We start from the raw sequence: 22,883 nt of genomic DNA, 5'->3' as shown, positions 1-22,883 counted from the left end.
GTATGTATAAGGGAAATAACTCGAACATCAACAATAATGTACACAACGCTAAGACTACTGGTGAAACAATATACACAATTCACTATAGAAATAAAAAACTTTTCAGTGTATAGATATACCATTGATACATGTAGTGTACTGAATAGTGGACGCAACCATATTATCTCAGACACTGGGGAATATTTCGGTCAACGAGCTGTGTTCACCCCCCCTTTGAAACAGAAGCGGAGTGGGCTAGTCCAACGTAAACAAAGTCAACGTAAGACTATAAATAATTAGTCTACGCCTTGGGCATGGTTCACTTCTGCAAAGAGAACAGACTGCGCTTCAGCAAAGGTCCGCACCCTGCCACGTTGCTGCTGCCATGGCTGCTTGCCTCTTTGATACAGCCCCATTGCGAACTCAGTGCCACACCATCGCAGACTTATGTCTGTATCGACTAGTGCTTTCCATTGACACTGCAGACAGCAGGGTTCACAACTTGAATTCAACTTTGGATCTAAATTTGTCGTCGGTATCTGTGCTGAGTACTGCCTTCAATCTACTCTGCGGTTAGTAGAATTGACAACTTGATACCAGTTGCGCATCAGCACTACAGAAAACATTGAATTCAGTCTTGATTTATTTAAACCAGAGACAATTGTACTATGTCCTCAGATTTTGTTAAAGTTTGAAATGTAGGAAATTCAGCCTTCATTTATTTAATACAGAGACAATTACGGACAGCATTCAATTTGGCCTTGATTTTTTTAAAGCAGAGTCAATTTTGTTAATGGATGCCACAAAAAACGTTCATCTATGTCTCTACTAAGTACTACCATCAAGTGTACACTGTGATCAACAGAGTTTACCACTTGATACCAGAAGCAGAGAAGCACTACAGACAACATTGAATTCATTCTCGATTTATTGAAGACAGAGACAGTTCTACTATGTCGTCAGATTTTATTAACGTATGTGACAAAAAAGCATTTGTTGATGTTTCTGTGGACTACTGCCATAAATGTACTCTGCAGACAGCAGGGTTCACAACTTGAATTCAGCTTTCCATCTACACTGTGTACAGTATGGAATTCATCCTTGATTTATGTAATGCAGAGACAATTCTACTCTATGTGTTCAGATTTTTTTTACATAAGTCACAAAAATCATTCGTCGATATCTGTGCTGACAACTGCCTTCGATCTACATTGTGAGGGCCCACGATTCAGGTGCAGTGGCGATTGCACATGACGCATTCCAATAGCAAAGAGACATTGTAACAGTACGACCCGCCCGAACCACGATTCATCGCAGGGTGCGCACACGCTGAGTTCCTCAGGTACCACTAGCTCACTGCACCACAAGCCATCTCCCCGTGGCCTTATTAAGACAGAATTCACTAGGCAAAAAACATTACTCCCACTGCGGCCTGCCCAGACTACGCATCATCGCAGGTTACGTACACGCTCAGTGCCAAAGGTACCAGTAACTCACTGCACCCTAATTCATCGTCATGTGGCCGTATTCAAGCAGAATTCAACAGAGAAAAGGCATTGGTCAGAATGCGGCACCCCCTTTACCACACATTATTGCAGGGTACATACAAGCTCAGTGCCAAAGGTACTACTAACTCAATGCACCAAAAATCATCGCGACGTGACCATATTGAGTTAGATGTCTTATTTAGAAGAAAATATATTATAGTTTTTGGAGATCTACTTCAACTTACTCCCGTGAAAGGACAACCAATATTTATTAGAAAACTTGATTTTAAAGACTTTGCTACCAGTGCATCCTGCACGGAGCATGCATCATCACGGTCTCCACAGAACTTCGTTGCTTCAGGTGCCACTAACTCTAAGCACCTCTTATCATCGCTGCCTGCACACACACTAAATTACCAATACTGTGCAGCTCTAATCAATGCCACGTGGTCATGGGCTCTTGCTAACCGCTGTGTCCTGCCTACACTGCAGTCATCAGAGCTCACAATTAATTACACTGTTGATTTATTATTTGTAGACTACAATACCAAACTAAGTATAACATTTATCAAAACCTATACAATATCCCTTTATTATGCTTCCTTTAACAACTTTTTTGTATCACTTATAGATTTACTTGAGTAATAAATTTCACACTGCAAGTGCAAAGGTACGCTTAATGATAGTCTACACTGTGGATAGCAAAGGTCACAATTTGAAACTCACTTTTTCTTCATTGGAAACCTGAATTTCTTTTTTGGAGACAAAAATGGCTACACCACTGGAAGAATCATCTGATTCTGATAATTTTGTTGCTGAAGAATTCATAACCATCAATAGCACTTTTTTTCCCCCCCTCAAAGTACATACAGTCCAATATGCAACATTCAATTCTTTGAGTGCAGCCCGTTCAGACCACGCATCATCGCAGGGTGATCACACGCTAAACACCAGACGTACCACTAACACAGTACACCATAATCATCACAAGCTTTTATTAAGGCAAAATTCAGTAGTCAAAAGACATTATCCCCAGTGCTGCCTATCCGGGCCACTCATCATCGGAGTTTACATGTACGCTCAGTCCCAAAGGTACTACTAACTCAGTGCACCATAATTCATCACCACATAGCCATATTCAGGCAGAATTTAACTGATTTTTCATTCACTACGTATAAAGTGCAGTACAAAATAAAGTAACGTCTCTCAAACCTACACAAAATCGCCACTTGACCTTACTACGCCAGAATTCACAAGTCATAAAACATTACTATCAGTACGTCCTGCCCAGTCCACACATCATTGCAGGCTCCACAGAACCTTGTTGTTTCAGGTACCACTAACTCAGTAGAAACCAAACTAAGTATAACCCTTATCATACCCTACACAATATCCCATTAGTAGGCTTCCTTCAAAACATTTTTTATATCACTTATAGATTTAGTTGAATAATAAAATGCATGCTGCATACATGTTCGATCTTTTACTTCCACTATAATTGCAGATGATGCACTCCACCCTTAGATGTACACTGCAGACAGCAGGGTTTACAACTTGAATTCACCTTTGCATCTACACTATAGACAGTAGGAAAATCAACCTTGTTTTATTTAATGCAGAGACAATTATACTGTATGTACTCAGATTTTGTTAAAAAAAAGTGAAATAAAGCATTGTTCTATAACTGTACTGACTACTAGCTTCCATGTACACTGTGCACAGTAGGGTTCACAAATTGAATTGACCTTTTCATCTACACTACAGACAGCATTAAATTCAGCCTCGATTTATTTAAAGCAGAGAAAAAAATAGTGCTGTTGCACTGCTAGTATGCGCATGCACCTTCAATCATTGCATTCTGTGAACTATGATGAGAATGTAGAAAATTGTGCCAGAATGTACTTCCACCACCGGCAATACCAAGTACCTCTGGGATATCACCTTCAACATCCCCACCAGACATACGTCCCCATTTTGAGAAAGTTAGAATGTACTATGTGAAATGCAATTGTTTAATTTGTTATGTGGGGCAATCAGTAGACCTAGTTTGCAGAGCAATTGCTAACCATCGATGCTAGTTTTTTTTTTCCCCCCTCAAAGTTCATATAGTCCAGTATGCAATAGTAAATGATTTCAGTACAGCCCGCTCAGACCACGCATCATCGCAGGGTGAGCACATGATACTTACCAGACGTACCACTAACTCAGTACACATTAAATAATCGCCACGTGCCCGTGTTAAGGCAAAATTCAAAAGTTGAAACACATTTTTACCAGTACGGTCTGCCTGGACCACGCATCATCGCAGCTCCACACAAACCACCCCTACCTCAATGCACCACAACTCATGAACGCTTTACGATAGAATCTTCTGTGTATTATTTCACATACAATGCTCCTACCTTTGTACAGCAGAAGTCATAAACCGTTTATGATTAAATATCTGTATATGATATCATGATTACTATTCTACTTGTTACCAACAACAATGTAATAAAATGGAGTCGAGCACACGTGCCCGTACCCACTTCAACTATCTATCTGTGTCTGTGTATTTATTGTGTTTGTAAAATGCTACTCCTCCGCCCTACCACAATTATATTGTGCTATAAATAGCGTATGCAACCATCTTACCTGTGACAGTAAGTGTGGGCTATATACATATTTATATAGTGCAAAATCAACCCAAAACTATATCAGCTATTTACATGAGCACCGTATTTACAGTACATTTTTAGGCCATTCTCGTCATGAGCACAGGAGCACTGTGCAGCATGACAGAGCTGAGCTCGTCATAACCATGGAAGGGGTTATGTATGCAACTATGAACGAATATAGAGTCAGTGATACCCAGTACCTACCATGTTGGCCAAGTTGTGTAACTTTACAGATATAATGACACATTTGCTTTTAAGACCCAGGTGACATCAGCACTTCAAAACGGACGAGAGTTGCGGGGATTGCCTCCTGCCGTGTGGCGCCCCGCCTGCCTGGCGGGCCGCCAGGACGTCAGTGGGGCTGCGAGGCACCTGCTTGCACAGTGATGTTTGGAGCGGGGAAGCGGTGGACAGCGAACAGGACTAAGGCCCACAGCGCGGCTGCCATTTTACTGCACTGCGGCCTGCCCACGTGGAGAGTGCGGGTCCTAGAAGAGTGAGAGGCCTGGAGCGGTGGGGGTAATCCGGGCACTTGCCTGGGTGCAGCGGCAGCGGGCGGGTGTGAGCTCCCGCACCGCGGTGAAGAGAGGTGGCAGTGCTCGGGCCATGGTGACGGCGAGAGGAAAGGTGAGGAGTGGAGGGGCGGCTAGCATGGGATCAGAAGGTCGGTCCGTGAATCGGCAGACGGAGGGAGGCCCCCGCTGGTGGAGTAGCGGGGGACCTTGTTACCGGCGCTAGTGTATCGAGTGATCGGTGCCCCCCGGTGCCTGGCGGTGGGGTGGCCCTCTGAGCTCTGTACTCATGTAAGTGTTCCTTGAACAGTTACTATGGTAACAGGCAGAAAGCCATTTGGGGGTAGGGTTGAAAGGTACAAGCTAGTGAAGTAGTGTGGCTCACTGGTTAGAGGCGGCAGACCCGAGAGCAAAGGACGGCCCGGGACCAGGGTTCGATTCCCGGCGCGGCAGGTTTCTGGACCAGGGTCAGCGGACTCGATAATTCTCTCGCCTCGGTGCCCACTCTGATCAGCGATCACACTCGGCAACTCTGGGCATTAGCTTGCCTCATCTTCACTAACGGCCCCACCAGACCGCCGGGGATGCCTGGTCTCACCCTGGAGATACCCATTAAGGGACCATCTCTCAGGGAAGCCAGGAAGGGTTTCGCAGCGGTCGAAGCGCCTTGGGACCCTACGGGTAAGTAGTGCGCTATATAAATGCCAATACATTTACATACACATACAAGCTGTACAGAAACCGTTATATTTACCCTGGATCCTCTACATTAAGGAAAGTAAAACATAACACTGTGTACCAGATTTACAACCCCCTTGTGCCACTTTTGCGTCCAAGGCCCCCCCTGCAAAATTAGAAGTGTGGAGACCTCAATGACCCCCCTCAAACCCCGGGAATCACCATCCCCTGGTATTTGTGTATTGTGGGAAGCAGACTGCGTGGCCCTCTACCTGGACCACTCAAAGGCCCTGGAGACCGCCACACCACAGGGCCGACTCCTGCAGTGTCCCAGGGTGCCTACCCCCGGGACACTGCTGTTTGCTATGAGAGAGCAGGAGTCTTGCGGCTCCCGCCGTCCCATAGCAAATTTAGTTTGCATTTTGAAAGACACAGCAGGTAAATCTGTTCTCACTTTCAAAACCTAAACCAGATTGCTTTTCCACATTCAAGTTAGCATCTCCCCATGCGGAAAAGCAATGTCAGCTCTTGAAGAAAGGGGGGAGCCGGCGGGTCCGTGGGGGCGTTTAGGCTCCCCCCATGGTCCCCAACATTTTTTATAAGGCCCGGGGGACAGGGTCCCAGAGAATATTAGAAATTACTGATTGAAGCTATTTTTTACGGTAAAAGTAAAAGTTGCGCACCCAGCACAGCGCTCAGTGCAGCCTCCTGGTGTGCACGCGCTGGATGCATGACTCATAATCTGTAGGGTGCGTGACTCCAGTGCCTTTGGTGCACAACTTCTACGCGTTTGGGAGCCGGCAATGCTTTTCCACGTGGGGACCTACTAACATGCAGCTCCCCAGGTGCAAAAGTAATCTGATTTAGATTTTGAAAGAGAGAACAGATTTCCTTGCTATGGGAGGGCGGGTTGGCCCCCCCGGGACACTGCAGGAAACGGCCCTCCCACAATACATAAAGCCCCGGGGAGTGGTGGTCCCCGGGCTTTGGAGATCTTGCAGCCCCCCAACCATTTTTTTTTGTAGCCCCGGGGGGTAACGGGGCCCTCCCATGGCTTTGGGGACCTTCGACCTTCCCACCTCCATTTTTTTCTTTTTAGCTCCGGGGGGTGACGATCCCCGAGGCTGGGAGGGCCCCTCTGGGCCCCAAATAAAATTAAATCATTTTGCCCTAGGTATTTACCCCCCCCCCGGTGACTATTTATAAAAAAAACTCAGTTTTATTTTATTTATTTTACGGCACAGTCCGCGCACCCTAAACGCATCTGCTGTGTTTTTAAAAATAAGAAATTGTGGGCCCTGGGGGTCCTCCTGGGACCCCCTAAGCAGGTCTAGAGGGTAACATTATTTCTACCCTGCCAAATTTGGCAAAGAGGTAGTCCTTAGTTCAGACTCATACCTTTTGCTTAAATGGTGTAAATCCGTTCAGTAGTTCCTGAAAAAATGACATTTAAAGGTACATATCTAGAGCGTGGGCAAGATGGCGGCGGAGTAGGACGTGCTTTCCTGTCCCTCCAGCGCCGCCTGAACATCTGCTTTGTATATTGCCCTACCTGGTGCCCATCAATGCCATCCATGGAGATCTCCTGCCTTTGTGTGCGGTCTTGACGCTGGCGGTGTGTCTCTTTTCTCGCTGTGGTGTGCCTGTTGGCTGTCCGGGGCGGTCCGGCCCCAACGTTGCTGAGGCCCGGCGGGCCTGGTGGAAGAGAGTTGCGGGGATTGCCTCCTGCCGTGTGGCGCCCCGCCTGCCTGGCAGGCCGCCAGGACGTCAGTGGGGCTGCGAGGCACCTGCTTGCACAGTGATGTTTGGAGCGGGGAAGCGGTGGACAGCGAACAGGACTAAGGCCCACAGCGCGGCTGCCATTTTACTGCACTGCGGCCTGCCCACGTGGAGAGTGCGGGTCCTAGAAGAGTGAGAGGCCTGGAGCGGTGGGGGTAATCCGGGCACTTGCCTGGGTGCAGCGGCAGCGGGCGGGTGTGAGCTCCCGCACCGCGGTGAAGAGAGGTGGCAGTGCTCGGGCCATGGTGACGGCGAGAGGAAAGGTGAGGAGTGGAGGGGCGGCTAGCATGGGATCAGAAGGTCGGTCCGTGAATCGGCAGATGGAGGGAGGCCCCCGCTGGTGGAGTAGCGGGGGACCTTGTTACCGGCGCTAGTGTATCGAGTGATCGGTGCCCCCCGGTGCCTGGCGGTGGGGTGGCCCTCTGAGTCGGTGCGGGGGCCCTACAGGTGGGATTCGAGCCGGTGTGGCCTGTGAGCTGGCGAGGCCTTCTCGAGTGTGGTGACAGCAAGTGGCTCTTCCTCGCGGCGAAGGTTGTGTGTGTCCTGCAAGGGTGAGGGGCCCTAACTCAGCCCGTTTGTCGGCGGGCGGTGCCTCATTCCTCAGCTTTACACCCTGCATTGCTGGGAGCTACCTGTGCTTGTGAGTGCGCTCCGCTGGGTCTGGGTGCGCACTGCAGGGCGGCGACTGGCCTGAAGTTGTCTGCGCTGAGGGGGAGTCCCGACATTGCAGAGCTGGTGGACGCCCACCCCCCCCCCGATTTGGATTTTGCATGGGCCTTGCTGCTTAGTTGGGGCCTGGTGATCCTACGAAAGCAAGTGGTCCTTCCTTGCGGCGCAGGTTGTGTGTGTCCTGCAAAGGGTGAGGGGCCCTAATTTGGCCCGTACGTCGGCGGGCGGTGCCTCATTCCTCAGCTTTACTCCCTGCATTACTGGGAGCTACCTGCGCTTGTGAGTGCACTCTGCCTTTTCGGTCCATATTTCGGCGGACGGTGACTCGGTGTTGCTCAGTGGTGGGGAACGGCTTGGTGGCGAGGGACGCCGTTGTGGGTAGTACAGGGAATCGCCGCCCCTCCGCTTTCATTATATATCTGTTGCAGCCCATGGAGATTCCCAGCGCATAGAGGGCCTGAGAGGGGGTCCGACCGTGATCTAGTTCCCCTTCTGCCCAGCAGTTCAGAGGCTTGCATTGGATGGTGCTGTGAGGTGCTGCTGTCTGCGCTGGCGCTTTTGCTCTGAAGTTGGTGAAGTGCAGCTGCCTTCCTGGAGAGGTGATTTTCCCTTTGCCCCATCCGCGTGGTGTTGGCCTTGGGCCTGTGTTAGTGGCATGATGTCGTCCTCCAGGAGCAAGAGGGACAAGCCCCTGAAAGACCTGCTTCAGAAAGCGGCGGTCCAGGCGGCCGCTCAACAGGATGCTAAATCCTCGCAGTCTGAAGACAACTATCTTCCAGCGACAAAAGCTTTCATGATAGAGTTATTCTCAGCCATCAAAGAGGACATTCTGGAGCTCTGCTCCCAGCTTTCCTCGGATGTCCGCGAGATGCGACGGGATGTTGATGCCATTGGGGAGCGGGTGGCGACTTTGGAAGACCACGACCTGGGCACCGCAGATGAAATCCACCAGCTTCAGCAGTATGTAATTCGCCTCATGGAACAAAACTTAGAGCTCCAGGCCCATGCAGAGGACTTGGAGAATAAGTCCCGGTGGAATAATATTAGGATTTTGCGGTCCCGTGGAAGGGGGAGGGAGGCAACCTCCTTGAGTATGTTGGGGAGCTGTTCCGACAGATCCTTGGCAAAGAGGAAGCTCAGGAAATACAACTGGATTTTTGCCCATTGTGTTGGCTTGCCACAAGGTGCCAAAGCCCCACCGCCGGACATACTCGTATGTGTTTATGATTTCCAGACTAAGGAGAAGATCCTCCCGAAGGCCCGTGACCTCAATCCAGTGCAGTTTCGGGGCCATCAACCAGCGATTTTTCAGGACTTGGTGGCTTCTACCCTTATCAAGCGCAGCGACTTTAAGCCCATCACTACCCATCTTTGTGAGCAGGGCATCCCCTACTCTTGGGGCCATCCGTTTTGGCTTATCTTTAAATACAAGGGCAAGCTCGTGCAGGTTCGCTCGCTGGACGCTGCCTTTCAGAGATCTTGGGATTGGAGCAGCCTGCTTCTCTGCCCGGATCCACCGGATCACTTGCTAGGAGGCGTCGGCGCTCCTCTGAGTGGCAGTGTGTTGGGAGGTCCCCCCGCCGGCGAAACCGGACATATCCGCAAGCCTGTTGGAGAGAGAAGCTGCAGTTAACTCTGTGGCGCTGGTGACTGATAACTCTGGTATACCTTTAAGTCTGTTCCCTTGGCTCTGGGTGGGCTCTTAGCTGGTGCCGGAGGCGGGAAGTTTGTGGATGCGAATGTGTTTTTGTTGCTACTTCAGCCCTGGTGAGTTGGAGGTGCCCTGTATCAGGTGCGTGAAAGGTTCCACGATGGCGCCATGTTCCCCTACCCGTGGGTTCTGCACGACAGACTGTAGTTGCTATTGTGACTTTTGACACTCTTTCCTTCTTGTGTTGTCCAGCTTTGTAGTTTGAGGTTGTTTTTGGGGCTCTGCATCAGTTTCCCAGAAGGTTAGGCGAGGATCCGGTGTGCAGGTTATGCAATGCTGCCCATTCTGCGTGGCTGGTAATGGGTACCACGTTGGCTGTCCCCTTCCCTTTGGGAGTTATGGGTAGAGCTTTGAAGATCGTGAGTCTGAATGTTAGGGGTCTAAATAGCCGTGTTGAGCGCGCCCATCCTTTCCATGCTGGAGAATGCGGAGAGTGACGTGTGCGTGTTGCAAGAGACCCACCTCCTTTCTAGGGATACTAAGCTAATGAAAGATAAGCGCTTTCCCTTATAACTTTGGTCCTCAGGTCCTGCTAAGAAGCATGGGGTGGCGATCCTTTTTAGTGCCCGAGCACACGGCAAAATTCTTTCCCAAGTGGCTGACACTAAAGGGAGATTTTTAGCTGTCCACGTCCAGTGGGGGGAGATGCAGCTTACACTAGGGTCACTATATGCCCCGAACGAACGGCAGGAGACATTCCTGAGGACGGCCCTTTCCGAGGTTTTAGCGCAGCCGGGCGCATCGATTCTGGTGGGTGGGGACCTGAATGTTGTGATGGACCCGGGGATGGATCGGTCCGAGCAGCGGTCCTACCAGGCAGGAGCGATGTCACAGGGGGGGAGGCAGTGGCTGCTTGAGGGTGGGTTGCATGATGTTTGGCGCGTCCAGCACCCCCAAGAGCAGGACTACACCTACTACTCTGCAGCGCATAAAACTTATGCGCGCTTGGATCACTTTTTAGCCACATCCTCTCTCCTCCCTCAGTTGTCAGTGGGGTACATTACACCACGCTCCGTCTCCAACAATGCCCTTATTTCGGTCCTGCTCACCTCCCATGGCAAGAGGTCTCCGCGGCTCTCTTCTTCATTCGGAGTCATTGGTTGCACGCATACGAGACACTATCACCCACTATTTTACAGACAATGAGCAGGGGGGTACACTGTTAGCGTCGGTATGGGAGGCCTTGAAGTTAGTGGTTTGGGGCAAGTTTATTGCTCTGGCGGCATCGTACACGCGGCTTCGTAACGAAAAGCGCGCAGAGTTAGAGAAAGAGGTGGGCGCTTTGGAGGCAATTCATAAGAGGACGGGGCCCCCGAGTTTGGAGAGAGTTAGAAACAAAGAGGCGTATGCTGAAGCACCTTGATCTAGACAGAACAGAGCAAGCCCTCCTGCGCCTGCAACATAAATTCTATCTTAGTGGGGATAAAGGGGTAGGATGCTGGCGCATAGGCTGCGAGCGCGGGCTCAGTTGACGGCCATCCAATCCGTTAGAGACCCTCAGGAAGTCAAGCATAGCAACAACGCCCTTATTGTGGAATCCTTTCTGCAGTCTTACCAGGACCTATATAGGTGGGAGGTGGCGGACGCTGAGGGAATAGCGGCTTATTTGGAGTCCTGCGACATTACACCACTTGTTCGCCGTCGGCGGAGGCGTTAGATTCCGCGATCCGCGTAGAGGAGGTCATATCTGGGATTGCCCAGCTGAAAGTTGCTAAATCCCCGGGGCCGGATGGGTTCTCTGCTATATTTTATCAAACTTACTGTGCAGAGCTGGCTCCTTTCTTGACTCGCCTCTTCAATTCCTTTCTCGAAACGGGAGAGGTGACTCCCTCCATGTCAGAGGCGGCGATCACGGTCATCCTTAAACCCGGCAAGGAATGTGACTCGTATGGGCCGATCTCTCTTCTTAATATCAATGCAAAACTTTTTGAGAGCATTTTAGCGGTGCGACTCAGTCCCTTGATGGACGGCATCATAGATCTGGATCAGGCAGGCTTTATCCCGACGCGGCAGGGAGGGAATAACACTAAACGGCTTCTTCACCTCCTGGATCTGGTCCACCGTTCTCGGGCTCAGGCTTTTTTTCTTTCTATCGACGCGGAGAAAGCCTTCGATCGGGTGGACTGGGAATATTTGTTAGCAGTTTTTAGGGCCTATGGGATGGTTAACAACTATGTGCGCTGGGTTCGGTGCCTCTATGCGGCTCCTAGGGCGGCGGTGCGTGTGAATGGGTGCAAGTCAGCCCTCTTCCCCATCACTAGAGGGACGCGGCAGGGCTGTCCCTTATCCCCGTTGCTTTTCGCGCTTTACATGGAGCCCTTTGCTCAGCACATACGGTCCAATGGGGATATTGCAGGGATCAAGTTTGGGGCTGATATTCACAAAATCAGTTTATATGCTGATAATATAATTTTATCGCTTACCCAGCCTCACTTCTCCCTGCGGTATTTGTCAGCAGAACTCCTTGACTTTGGAAAGGTCGCAGGATTCAAAGTTGACTTCTCTAAATCGCTAATCCTTCATGTTTCCATTCCTGATGCTGAGCCGCATGATTTACAGCAGGACTTTGCTTTCAAGTGGGTACACTCTGATATTCGGTATTTGGGTACCCGACTGACCTCCTCTATCGCTAAAACGGCCTCTCTTAACTATAAGCTGCTGATTGATCAGACTACCAAAGCACTTTCGGACTGGGCATGCCTCAATTTAGCATGGTATGGGCGGTTGGCGGCGGTGAAAATGACGGTGCTCCTGCATGTTCTTTATCTTTTCCAGATGCTGCCTCTGAGCCCCTCACCGGGCACTCTTCGGAAACTACAGGGGCGGCTTAACAAATTCCTGTGGGGCAACAAAAAACCAAGACTTGCTTTGTCTCTCGTCACTACACCAAAAGCTGTAGGGGGCTGGGTTTTCCCTTAGTGTCAGCCTACTACCAAGCATCCTGTCTCCAGTACGTTACGGAGTGGAATAGACCCTTATCTAGCAAGCATTGGAACTTTATGGATCAGACGGTAGCGAGTTGAAATATCTGGTGTGAGCTTTGGCTGCCACGCAAGCACAGAGCGTGGGGTCTTTACTCTTCCCCGGTGACCTTCCTGACACTGAAAGCCTGGGATCAATTGGCGCTAAGTAGGGGTTGGACCACTTTCCCCTCTCCGATGACTCCCATTGTTGATAACCGTGATTTTCCGCTGCGATGTGCGTCCCCGGTCTTCCACCGCTGGCGGGACGAGGGATGTAAGAGAGTGGGCTCCCTCTTTGACCTTGAAGGCCTGATCCCTTTTCACAACTGTGTAGGGACTACTTCCGTCTCCCGGAGTCCGACGCTTTTCACTACTCGCAATTGGCGCACTGGGTGCTTCAGCCCGCTAACTTTGCCTCCATGTCTCGTCCTTTGACTACCTTCGAAAAATGGTTAGTTTGCAAGAAAGATGATCGTAAACTTATCTCTGAATTGTATGCGATGATTCTGGTGCGCCCTAAGAAGCAGCGTACAAAGGGGCAGGTTTGCTGGGAAAGGGAGTTGGGGCATCCTTTGACTCATAAAGAATGGAAACATATCTTTTATTGTGTCCATCACACTGCTTCTAACACCGTGGGTACTGAGTCTGCCTATAAGGTTGCCGCCTATTGGTATTACACCCCGGGGCACATCAAGGCATGGGATGTAGTGCGGTCGGGCCTCTGCTGGCAGGGGTGTGGCATGTCGGGCACTTTGGTACATCTGTTGTGGCATTGCCCGAAGCTAGAGCGCTATTGGAAAGCGGTTCTTGATGACATAGATGGTACCTTCCAGATTACATTTCCCCGGGCACCTGAACACATGTTGCTGGGACTCCCTCACCCTAAGTTTTTTCCCTTGTGCTCGCTAAGGGGTCAACAGATTGCATTAGCTCTGCTCGTAGTGCGGCAGGTTCTTTTGGCGCAATGGGGTTCCTCGGCCACACCTGACCCGCGGGATTGGACCCAAAAGCTCTGGCATATCCTGGCTATGGAGCGTCTCTCGATGGGTATGGACGGCAAGGGTTCTGAATATGTGCAGCTATGGGGCCCTTTCCTTCAACTCCTTTCTAAGGACCTCAGGGAGGTCACATGTCCGAAGTAGCTACAAATTCTTTGGCTTATTGCTTTGGAGCCTATGGGGGCCACTAGTGATGCTTGAGTGGTGGAGAGTTACGTACAGGGTTCTTGGAGGATGGACGACGGAGGTGGAAGCTGATGCAGAGTTGGGGTTGGGGGTAGACGGGTGGAGGGGTTGATTGCTTATTTCTTTTTCTTTGTACCTTTCTGTTAAAAATGGCTTCTGCGCAACTGCCCTAGCAGTTTGCTCTGTTCTGCAATCTCATTCGCGGGGTTGCCCTCCGGGTTTTAGACCCGTACGCTGTGTAGAGGTTACGTGATTTCGCCCTGCCGGCTATGTAGATGTAGGCAGATGGGCTGTGTTTTATGATATGTTGCCAAGTAATAAAAACGATTCTAAAAGTACATATATATCTATCGCCGTGCAGGATCCGCGTATCCTGAGCGCACCCTTAGCGCACCGTCCTGTTCCCGCGCTGAACGCTAATTGGCAGTCAACATTCAAAACCAGGAAGTGTTGGCAGCCATTTTGTGCCCCGGTAGATGCGAGGCTGAAAAAGTTAGTGGAATAAGTGTGCAAAATGTATAAAGGGGGCAGGGTAGAAATACCCTGACCCTCTAGACCTGCTTAGAGGGTCCCACAAGGACTTCCACGGCCCAACATTTTCTTCTTCTTTTTTTTTTTAAACACCAAAGTACGCACAGGGTGCGCGGCTCCTGCCATAAAAAAAGGAGCTTCTTTCATAATTAGCCCCCGGGGGGCCAAATCCCGGGGGAAATTATTAAAATTTATGGGGGGCTCAGAGGGCCCCCCGGCCCCGGGAACCGCCACCCCCGGGGCTACAAAATAAATGGTTGGGGGGCTCCAAGGCCCTCCAGCAAAAAAGGTGGTTGGGGGGCTCAAGGGCCCCCCCAAGCCCCAGGGACCACCACCCCTGGGGCTTTGTGTATTGTTGGGGGGCCCCCCTCCTGGAGCCTTGTTGTGGCCCTGGGGACCACCACCCCCAGGGCCAGCTCCTGCAGTGTCCCGGGGTGCCTACCCTCAAGACACTGCTGTTTGCTATTTGAGTGCGGGAGCCGAGGCTTCTGCCCTTCCATAGCAAACTTGGTTTGGATTTTGAAAGAGATAGCAGGGAAACCGAGAATCACACTGTGAGTCTGTGTGCATACAGGAAGTATTGTGAGAGAAGCATTTGGGTATTTCATGTGTTTGCACACACATAACTGCTTAAAAACCTATCCTGTTCTCACGTTTTGGTAGAATTAAAAACCAGTTAACTCTAGGCACCTTGACACTTGTGTTTCAGGCCTACAATTCTCTAGTCAGTTTCCTTACACTCCAACAAACACCCAGTGATTTCTCTTGCAATCCCATAGTGATTATTTCAATACCATCTAGTGATCCATTCTCTAAGGTAAAACTCATCCAATTATAAATTCACCCAGTGTCTTTCCTTATAGTACTGTTATCATTCAGGCAGTATGCATGTACTCATGGAGTGAAGCAGACTTTAGGACACAGAGTGTTTCAAACTCATGTGTACTATGCATGTAGTGGTCTAATCATCTTCACACTTGTGTTTCAGGCATACAATTCCCCAGTCAGTATCCATACACTCCAGCAAACACCCAGTGACTGCTCTTGCAATCCCATAGTGACTCTTTCAGTACCATGTAGTAATCCATTCTCTAAAGTAAAACTCATCCGATTATGAATTCACCCAGTGTCTCTCCCTATAGTGCTGTAATCATTCAATCACTACGCATATACTCATGCAATGAGGCAGGATTTAGGGCACAGAGTGCTTCAAACTCCTATGCACTATGCATGTAGTGGTCTAACCAGCTTTACACTTGTGTTTCAGGCCTACAATTCCCCAGTAAGTAACCATACACTCTAGCAAACACCCAGTAACTGCTCTTGCATTCCCATAGGGATTCTTTCAGTACCAACCATTAATCCATTATCTAAAGTAAAAGTCATCCAAATATGAATTCACCCAGTGTCTCTCCTTATAGTACTGCTATCTTTCAGTCAGTATGCATGTACTCATAGAGTGAGGCAGGCTTAAGGACATATAGTGCTTCAAACTCCTATGCACTCTGCATGTAGTGGGCTAACCTCCTTCACACTTGTGTTTCAGGTCGACAATTCCCAGTCAGTATCCATACACTCCTACAAGTAGCTAGTGACTGCTCTTGCAATTGTATAGTGACTCTTTCAGTACCATATACTTATCCATTCACAAAAGTAAAACTCAACAAAATATAAATCCATCCAGTGTATCTCCTTATAGTACTGTTATCATTCAGTCAGTATGCATGTACTCATGGAGTGAGCCAGACTTTAGGACACAGAGTGCTTCAAACTCTTGTGCACTATGCATGTAGTGGTCTAATCATTTCCACACTTGTGTTTCAGGCCTACAATTCCCCAGTAGTATCCATACACTCCAGCAAACACCCAGTGACTGCTCTTGCAATCCCATTGTGACTCTTTCAGTACCATCTAGCAATCCATTCGCTAAAGTAAAACTCATCCAATTATGAATTCACCTAGTGTCTCTTCTTATAGTATTGTAATCATTCAGTCAGTATGCATGTACTCATGCAGTGAGGCAGGTTTTAGGGCACAGAGTGCTTCAAACTCCTATACACTATGCATGTAGTGGTCTAACCACCTTCACGCTTGTGTTTCAGGCCTACAAGTCCCCAGTCAGTATCCATACACTCCAGCAAACACCCAGTGGCTGCTCTTGCAATCCCATAGTGACTCTTTCAGGACCATCGAGTCATCCATTCTCTAAAGTAAATCTCATCCAATTATGAATTCACTCAGTGTCTCTCCTTATAGTATTGTAATAATTCTGTCAGTATGCATGTACACATACAGTGAGGCAGGCTTTAGAGCACAGAGTGCTTCAAACTCCTATGCAATATGCATGTAGTGGTCTAACCACCTTCACACTTGTGTTTCAGGCCTACAATTCCCAGTCAGTATCCATACACTCCAACAAACACCCAGTGACTTTTGTTCCAATCCCATAGTGACTCTTTCAGTACCATCTAGTAATCCTTTCTCTAAAGTAAAACTCACCTAATTATGAATTCACCTAGTGTCTCTCCTTCTAGTATTGTAATCATTCAGTCAGTATGTATATACTCATGCAGTGAGGCAGGCTCTAGGGCACAGAGTACTTCAAACTCCTATGCACTATGCATGTAGTGGTCTAACCAGCTTCACACTTGTGTTTCAGACCTACAATTCCTCAGTCAGTATCCATACACTCCAGCAAACACCCAGTGACTGCTCTTGCAATCTCATAGTGACTCTTTCAGTACCATCTAGTAATCCTTTCTCTAAAGTAACACTCATCCAATTATGAATTTACCAAGTGTCTCTTCTTATAGTACTATCATTCAGTCAGTATGCATGAACACATGCAGTGAGGCAGGCTGTAGGGCACAGAGTGCTTCAAACTCATATGCACTATGCATGTAGTGGTCTAATCACCTTCACACTTGTGTTTCAGGCCTACAATTCCCCAGTCAGTATCCATACACTCCAGCAAACACCCAGTGACTACTCTTGCAATAACATAGTGACTCTTTCAGTACCATCGTTTGTGGCCCCGAAACGCGTCGGACCCAATTTTAATTCAGGGGAACCTGTGAACATTGCAGAGGAGCCAAATACAGACCGGAGGGTCGGATGAAGCGGTGAGCCCTCCCGAAGCGCTTGCGCAATTTTCTCTACTATATTCAGGCGGCCAGCCTCGGTCGCGGAAGGAGCTCCACTCTGATGGCGGAACATGTATCCTGTTCTAAGAGACTGAGGCGAGATCAAACACACTCGCCTGTCAGCGCAACATCCTTTTGAATAAAACGTGATGCCCGCAGCTTCCCTGCCATCCTACTTAAGGATTTTAATGACAGTAATGAAAGTGCGGACACGCCAGCCTACTCAAGGTTACTATTTTGTTTCACTTCACAGGACTATGTTGACCATGAGTCCTGGTGTTGCCAGACTCCACCCACTCAGGGAGGACGACGCCAGCTGTTCAAACTAAAACGCTTTTGACCAGCGTGAGGAGAACATGGTGCTGAACTGCACACAGTCCATGAGGAAGGGGCGTTTGTGGCCCTGAAACGCGTCGGACCCAATTTTAATTCAGGGGAACCTGTGAACATTGCAGAGGAGCCAAATACAGACCGGAGGGTCAGATGAAGCGGTGAGCCCTCCCGAAGCGCTTGCGCAATTTTCTCTACTATATTCAGGCGGCCAGCCTCGGTCGCGGAAGGAGCTCCACTCTGATGGCGGAACATGTATCCTGTCCTAAGAGACTGAGGCGAGATCAAACACACTCGCCTGTCAGCGCAACATCCATTTGAATAAAACATGATGCCCGCAGCTTCCCTGCCATCCTACTTAAGGATTTTAATGACAGTAATGAAAGTGCAGACACGCCAGCCTACTCAAGGTTACTATTTTGTTTCACTTCACAGGAATACGTTGACCATGAGTCCTGGTGTTGCCAGACTCCACCCACTTAGGGAGGACCACGCCAGCTGTTCAAACTAAAACGCGTTTGACCAGCGTGAAGAGAACATGGTGCTGAACTGCACACAGTCCATGAGGAAGGGGCGTTTGTGGCCCCGAAACGCGTCGGACCCAATTTTAATTCAGGGGAACCTGTGAACATTGTAGAGGAGCCAAATACAGACCGGAGGGTCGGATGAAGCGGTGAGCCCTCCCAAAGCGCTTGCGCAATTTGCTCTAATATATACATATATATATATATGTTTTTGGACATAAAATTTTTTCGCTGGAATAGCGCACCCACCGCGTCCAACACGCATATGACATCCCGCGGAACTTCGACCCATCACATTGTGTAATACGTACATGTCGCGTATGCGCCACAAGTCGCGTACCGGTCGCATAGCAATCGCGTACGAAAATGCATACCTGTCGCACACCCTACGCGGATCCTACACAACAATCCTAAAATGGCAGCTAAGTTTTGTGCAGTGATCGAGGAAGGTGCTCTTTGGGTGCGCGACTCTAAAAAATTGGGGAAAGAAAATAATATAAATATATTTAAAAGAACTCAAAATAATAACAATATATATATATATATATATATATATATATATATATATATATATATATTTGTTTTAATGTTTTATTAAATATGTGTAATGTAATTTAAAAAATAAGATATCTAAAAAAATAGATAAAAAAAGTAATAAAACAATATGAAAAAAAATATATAACATTAAATACATTTAAAAATTATCATTGACAAAACCTTTATAATTCACTGAAAAAACCATAGGTTTCAGACATGTTATAGTTAGGAATTGGCATTTAAAAACCTTAGATTTTCACCGAAAAAACCATAGGTTTTACAGGTGTTATAGTTAGCTGGACATTTAACTCGTACAAAACTATTGAAATTCCTCTGTTATAGTTAGTTGTACTCACTATAACTTGCGCGCCCGCAGTACACTGCTGATTATGTCACATATTACATCATTCTTGACATGGTCAGTGACATCACTGATGACATCACTAATGACATTTCAAATGAAAATGTAGTGTCTGCAGAGCACGTCAATATAGATATAATGTAGTGTCACTGAATTTATTTTTTGTCTGCTTTGCAAAGTGTGCTGTTGCTTTTCAGGATATGCTGCAGAATTTAATACAGTTTATCTAAAAAATACTATGAAAAGTCGCTTCATTGAAAAATATATAGGGATATGTAGAGCAGAACATTGATTTCATTGCATCATCGAATCATGTCAGGCAGCACTTCCTCACGCTTATTTGAACAGGAATCAGGAACATGGAGTACAGAGATGCATAATGCTACGTAGATTGAAATGTTTACCATTAAAAACTGTGACTGATGCATGGCAGATTGTAATTTGGGAGAACAGAATATGCACTTTATGCTGAAATGATGTACAGACCATTGAGCAGGTTATATTTGCTTGTCCTGCTTTCAAAATGTATCAACAGAGATTTTTAAAACTCAGTGCCAGGAGCATCATCAATTTCATATCTCCAAACTATGTCTCTCATTCTAATTTAATAATGAATACCAATCACTAAGGTCAAAAGCCAAATAGCCACATTTAATTAATAGAAATATACAAAAAAATACTCTCAATGCCCTGACCGTATCTACTTTTTATCAGCACACCTCACAGCTAATTCAACCAGCTGTGGAATAACCTTGCTTCCTCGCCCCAAACACTGCCCTGTAGGAGTGGGAGCTACCATCAACTCACGTCTCAAATGTGACAGAACAATATGTTGGCCTGATAAACATCAAGCTTGATATTTCCTGCTGTAGAAAGACTGATCATAGAAAAGACTCCTTGGGACTTTCTCATCATCACCCTGAAATAACCATACTGACTTTCTTTCACTGCCAGTGACATCTTGCCTCACCCACAGACATATTCACATGAAATTCCTATGGTACCTGCAAAATACACTCTTGGATACCCCCACTGAGCCCTCTCCCCTTGAGCATTCACAATAAAACGAACCCCCCCACCTTCAGGGAACACCAAAGCTCCTCTTTCCGGAATCCTCTATCAGGGGCGGCTCTAGGCTCATGGTGGCCCTGGGCAGGGAGCATAGGTAGGGGGCCCTGGAAGAGGGGGTCCGGGCGGGGCGGAGCGAGGAGGCCAGTGAAGAGGGGGGGTCAAGGTGTTTGAAAGTGGAACAGAGCCGGAGGCCGCCAAATCCCTGCCAGGGGCCGCCACGCAAATATGTATCCATCCTCAGAGGATTATTATATTAAGGATATATATTGGCGTGGTGGCCCCTGGGGTTTGGTGGCCCTGTGCAGGTGCACAGCTTGCACATGCCTAAGGCCGCCCCTGCCTCTATGCATCCTACCAGCTTAGCATGAAGGGCCTTAAAGCAATTCAGTGCAAGGAAGTATGCTATTTAGTATACCATTCATCCACCCACTCAATGGATTAATTTAGTACACTTTTCAACAGCCCTGGGTTCACCCCAGACCAGCTGAGAGAGGGATAACAACAAGCATGGTCTCCAAACAATCTGCCACTCAGGTCAATTTAGAGTGGTTGCCGCTATCAAAACAGGGAAGGCACATCAAGGGATGACCCAAATTACACGAAGGGAATAGCTTAATGGCATTCCATGCTTTTGGAAAGAATGACAGTTCTTATTGTTAGTCATTCATAGGGAGGATTAGTCAGAGAGTATAAATTGGTGTGCAAGAAGATGAGTACTTCTCTGGGAATACCCGAGTTTAGCATTGATGGAAAAGAAAATAAGGTTTTGATTATGCTAGTGGTGGTGACCGACACCATCTTTATCGTGCTGCAACACTGCAGATCACTTTTGTTTTACCTGAAGATTTTCCTGGTGAAACTTTGTGGATTAGCTGAGGAGTCACCTGGAGAATTAGACCCCAAATTACTGATTGTCCAGTAATTCCTCATTTTCAAGGGGAAACTGGCGATCCCACTTTAATCCCCTGGTAATTCTGTCCCTTGGAGTCAGCCCTATCCCCCATACTGGTAACTCTGTTGGGGCGGAGTTACTGGGTGGTATCCAGGGACACTCAGATTGTGTCCCCTTATGATAGCCTAAAGATACCAGCCTACATATACACATCTGTCCCCCAATAAATACGGGCACAATGGAACTGTTTCTCTATTTTTAACGTTTTGACTTCTTTTGCAATGGTTTTAATTAACTAATACAAATAAAGTTTGCTTGCTTGCAATGGAATGGATAGCACCTCTTAGGGAACACAGTAACAAAGCATGTTCCTCTGAGAGACATCAATAGTTGGCAAAGGACCTCAACGAAATAGAAGCATGTTCTTTTAAGAGGAAATGTTACATGACCTAACTTAGCTGCCGGTTATTCCTGTCACCACAGCGTTGGCTGACAGTGACCGCCCTACATGTTTGGGACAAGGCAGGTATTCTAAGTAGTTGACCACATGCTAGAAGAACTAATGTGGTCCAGGCAAGGTATAGCTCCAAGGTGTCTGGGTGTGTTGAGCAACACGAATTGAGTCCTAGTACAGTCCATGGGCAGACTTGCAAAAAGCAGGGGAAACAAAAAATTACAGAGCAGGGCTGGGAATTAAAAGCATTCCTGGAAAATATGACCTTAGCAGCCCCATATTGCAGTAAAATCGCAGCAAGTCTCTTTGGCAGTGATTCATAATACGTTACAGATTTCATAATATATGCCTCAATGCTAGGGGTTTTTACAGAAAACACTGAAAACAAACTTGAGACTGTGTACTCCAGCACTTCCCAGTCTGGTGCGGTGCCCAGGTCCATCGCCTCCACACCAGCAAATCTTGGTGTGTCTTTAAGGAAACAGTTACGCTCATTAAAAGCAGTTTCTGCTGTTCATCGACTTGCATCATTTGCCCTTGAAAATAGCCCACCGGAGGTGTTAGATTTGGACACCTAGAAACTGAAGAGCTGGGGGCTTCAGGGTAGTAGATCCGCTAAGGTGAGAGGAGCATTTACAGAATATTCAAATATAGAGGGATGTTTTTAGAGGACACACAAAGTAGTGCTTCACAACATTTGAGCCGTCGTCAACAATGGAAGACTGGGCCCCCGAAATCTTTCCCTTAGGAGATTGGTCTCCATGCATCTACAGGGTGACAAAACCCCCTTACGCCTCACTCATCCTTACATTTCACACGAAACAATAGCTCACGCAGCGCCCTCCACCTACCGAGAAGTAGACCGTCTTGTTGGGGTATACCCCGCCTATGACGATGTCAGCTCCGTCCATCCCTCCGTTGGGGCTGAGGCCGAACCCCAGCCACCCCGTGGTCTGCGCATGCAGCTCGAACAGGATCACCCGCGTGGAGCGGTCGAAGTCCCAGCTCAGGAGGACGGCCCCATCCTTGTCCAGGGCCTTGGAGAACCTCAGCCCCATGGCAGGCTGTGGCGAGACCAACGGAAGTAGGCCGCAGACAAGGACCCATGCGTGCCACATGCTGGCAACTGGTGCACGGCTTCTGGTCAACCCCAGGAGAGTCTGGAACTTTCCAGGAGGGGTGACCTTAAGTAGGCTGCAAGAACTAGCTCGGAATCTTCTTGTCAGACGTTTGTCACAGGGCATTCAGCAGCATTGCCCTTTAAGTATCTGATGACTCCTGGTAGCAGCTCTTCCCACACAGATCCATTTCACCCAGTTTTGTGATAGAAACAAAGCCGTACGTGTTGAACGCACAGAAGAGCGCCATAGAATCTTTTATTCTATGTTCAAAGCACGCAAGCACAGTTGCACAAAGACATA

General features: G+C 48.0%; 1 protein-coding gene across 1 annotated transcript in view; it reads right to left on the bottom strand.

Moving 5' to 3' along the window:
- Positions 1-22,671, bottom strand: part of LOC147703664 (putative DBH-like monooxygenase protein 2) — a 531,825-nt gene extending 509,154 nt beyond the window's left edge. Inside the window, exon 1 of the mRNA XM_086932001.1 lies at positions 22,314-22,671. Within this exon, the coding sequence (XP_086788127.1) occupies positions 22,314-22,580 (267 nt within the window). The 5' untranslated portion in view covers positions 22,581-22,671. The remainder of the gene's footprint in view (positions 1-22,313) is intronic.
- Positions 22,672-22,883: the final 212 nt, after the last annotated feature.

Source organism: Lissotriton vulgaris, chromosome 7, assembly GCF_964263255.1.
Source record: "Lissotriton vulgaris chromosome 7, aLisVul1.2, whole genome shotgun sequence".
In the NCBI taxonomy this organism is placed as follows: domain Eukaryota; kingdom Metazoa; phylum Chordata; class Amphibia; order Caudata; family Salamandridae; genus Lissotriton; species Lissotriton vulgaris.
The sequence above is the reverse complement of the archived record's forward strand: the minus strand, read 5'-3'. Positions and strand labels throughout refer to the sequence as shown.